General features: G+C 39.5%; 1 protein-coding gene across 1 annotated transcript; it reads left to right on the forward strand.

Annotated features, from left to right (window-relative positions):
* Positions 1 to 415: 415 nt before the first annotated feature.
* Positions 416 to 1,696, forward strand: LOC139429143 (uncharacterized). Its single transcript, XM_071194633.1, has one exon. It carries the CDS (start codon positions 416 to 418, stop codon positions 1,694 to 1,696), a length of 1,281 nt encoding a protein of 426 aa, XP_071050734.1.
* The last annotated feature ends 1,566 nt before the right edge of the window (positions 1,697 to 3,262 follow it).

A 3,262-nucleotide genomic window follows, 5' to 3' on the forward strand; every position in this document is an offset into this window, starting at 1 on the left:
AGAGAAAAATGTCTTTCTTTGTCGTAATTGCATTGCACATTTTTGCCATGCAGTTGCATCGTATTCGAAACATTGAAAATAAATCATCATACGCTCTATCATACGCTTCTGCGTTAGTAAATGACATGTTTACAGTTACCATGGTAATGTGATTTGCTTTTCTCGATGAGGTAACTGAATCCGATTGATGGCACTCGAGTTTTTAACATTTTCTTCTATAACTCGAGAACGGGTGACGATATCGAGATGCGGTTTTCACTAAAATTTAGCAAATTTTAAGGTGACTAAGGGTCTGTGAAGTTCTGGAAGGGAAGGGAGGGAAGCTCTGGAAGGGAAGGGAGGGAAGCTTTACGCCCTATTCATAGATCTAAAGGCAGCTTTTGATAAGGTGAATAGAGGGAAGTTATGGGAGGAGATGAGGAGGAGAGGGATTACTGGTGGGACAATAAACAGGGTGAGGGAGATATACGCAGAGACGATAGCTAGGGTAAAGGTGGGGGACGAGTTAACGGATAGGTTCTGGACAACGAGGGGTTTGAGGCAGGGATGTCCACTTAGTCCCGCTCTGTTTGCCTTGTATACCGCAGACATGGAAGACAGATTGACCGGTGGGCAGATGGGAGGTGTGGTTGTAGGGAGGAGGAAGGTGCATTCACTGGCTTACGCGGACGATTTGGTGGTAGTGGCAAGAGAGGCGAAGGAGATGAAGGCGATGATGCGGAGTTTGGAGAGTTACTTTAGGGGGAAGGCTCTGGAGGTGAATGTAGGAAAGACAAAGGTTATGAAGTTCTGTAAAGGGGGTAGAAGGAAGAGCGAAGATTGGAGGTGGGAAGGGAAGGAGATAGAGGAGGTGAGGGAGTACACATATTTGGGGTACAGATTTAGAGAGGACAACAAGGAAGGCGCGCATGTGAGGGCAATGGCCAAGAAGGCGAATAAGGTGATGGGGCAGGTCTGGGGGTGGAGAGAGAGATTACTTGGAAGGGATATAGGAAAAAGGAAGATGATATTCGAGTGCTTGATTAGAAGTGTTATGATGTACGGGGCGGAGCTTTGGGGGTGGAAAGAGCAAGGGCTGTTGGAAGGCGTACAGGCTAGGTATTGGAGATGGGTTTTGGGGTTGGCAAAAGAGACGCCGGAGTACATAGTCAGAGAAGAGGTGAAGGTTGATAAGTTAAGAGTGGAGGCGGGTAAAAGGGCGGTACGTTTTGAGGAGAGGGTTGAAGGGAGGTCTCAATGTAAAATTTTGGGGGAGTGCTGGAAAGAGATTAAGGCAGGGAAAGGGGGTTACGGGCAACGAGGAAGGGAGGAATATTTCAGAAGGGTGGGGTACTCAGTGAAAGCGGTAGATGATAGAAAGAGGGAAGGGATTGAGATGTGGAAAGAGCTGGAGAGCAGGGATAGAGATGTACAGAGGCAAGAAAGAAGGGGGCAGATAAGGAAGAGCAGGTACAACCCTAAGTACGAGGAAATAATAACGGAGGGATTGCCTAAGTACCTGTCGGTGGAGGGGGATGAGGAGGGGAAGAGGATGGTGGCAAGATTCAGATGCGGCAATGAGGAGAGAGCGAATAGGTATTGGATGAGAGATGATGAGAGGGGTTGTAGGCTATGTGGGGGGGAGTGGGAGTCGTTGGAGCACCTACTGAGGGAGTGTGACGAGCTAAGAGAGGAGGTGATCGGCTCGAATGGATGAGGGAGGTGGTGGCGACAAGGCAGCGTAGGGAGATGCGGGGAGGAGATGGGGAGGGGTGGGATAGGAAATAAAATGTATTGTATTGTAATGTGATATATGTAATTGTAGTATTGTTAAAATTTAATTGTCTGTGGATTGAATGCTGATTTTGTAGCAATAAACTTAATGTATGTATGGGTCTGTGAAGTAAATAGTATCGTTCCATTTAACTTTTCTTCAAAAATCACAAAAATATGTAATCGCTGCAGATAACATCCTCTAGCTCATTTGTTTTAAAGCAGACGGTCTTACTGAAAATATCTTTAAAAAGAGCATAAAATGCTCTTTCAAACAACACCGAAAACATTCAAATCGGTTGAATGGTCTAGGAGATATTAAAATGTAAACATATGAAAACGCATTGGCCTCCCCCTCCCTTATTATGACAGATATGAGAAACATCGCAAAACAAAAGCGATGCGGTATTATCCAAGCTATTAAATGATGTTGTCAAAGTTATAGCTCATCGTCTAAGTTTCTGAGATAGCGGCAACTTTATGTTTCTCTCTGTATATCCAGGGAACTTTCCCTTGAAAATAAATACGCAGGTATTTAACAACACTGTGCATGCAGGAACATGGAACGTGCGATCTCTAAGAGGGAAATTGATTGAGGTCGAGGAATGCATATTTCGATTAAGCGCCTCTGTAGCAAGCGATATCGGCTTCATCAAAATAATCTTTTGATTAATTAAGGTATAATAAAATAAAACATTGATTTAGATATTTTGTAATTTTTATTTTCTCATTGTAAAATGACAAAGAATAAATCTAAAATTCATCTGAATTAATAATATATACGATTGATATAGCTATACAATATATTATATTATAATCGAGAGCATGACACAGATGCCGATTAATAATTTTTATTTAAAAAAAATCTTAAACGATTACCAATAAATCAATTAAAACAAATCAACATTATAAATTTATCGGTTAAAATCCAACGCTTTATGCTTGATTTTTTTCCATTTATTAATTAATACTGGTCTTGGCACCCTCATTATGTTAAAGACAACAATAGCAATAAAAAGTAATTATTACAAAAACGATATCAGTTACGATAACATTACAAGATTGAAGGAAGAGTTTATTAAAGATTGGCGTATTTAAGAATAAAAACAGTGAAGAAAGTTTTTAACATCTTTTTTTCTTTAAACATGATTCTTCTCTCGTTTGTGCCCATAGTTTAAGCTAGATTTACGCTAAGTTTTCTTTATTTATCTTCTTAACCTCGTTTTCCTCACCATTACTGCTAATAAGAATTTTTTATTTTTATTTTAGTACCTAAATTAGTTTATGTAAATAGTCGTTATTAGAGTATATGCGATAAGATAATTTATAATAATTAATATTGTAGAGTCTATGTTCGAATATATGCCTTTAATATTGTATTTTTTTCATCTTCATTTTTCTTTAATTTATTTAAATAGATTATATTTATTTATTTCTTTCATGATTTGTTTCAATAGTTGATCCCACGGTTAGGCACGGAGGCCATAGCGTTTGCTTTAAATAACTTTTA

The sequence above is a fragment of the Onthophagus taurus genome, chromosome 2, assembly GCF_036711975.1.
Source record: "Onthophagus taurus isolate NC chromosome 2, IU_Otau_3.0, whole genome shotgun sequence".
NCBI classification, from domain to species: domain Eukaryota; kingdom Metazoa; phylum Arthropoda; class Insecta; order Coleoptera; family Scarabaeidae; genus Onthophagus; species Onthophagus taurus.

Coding starts and splice junctions, on each gene's coding strand:
- LOC139429143 (XM_071194633.1), top strand. CDS start 416: ATGAGGAGGAGAGGGATTACTGGTGGGACAATAAACAGGGTGAGGGAG.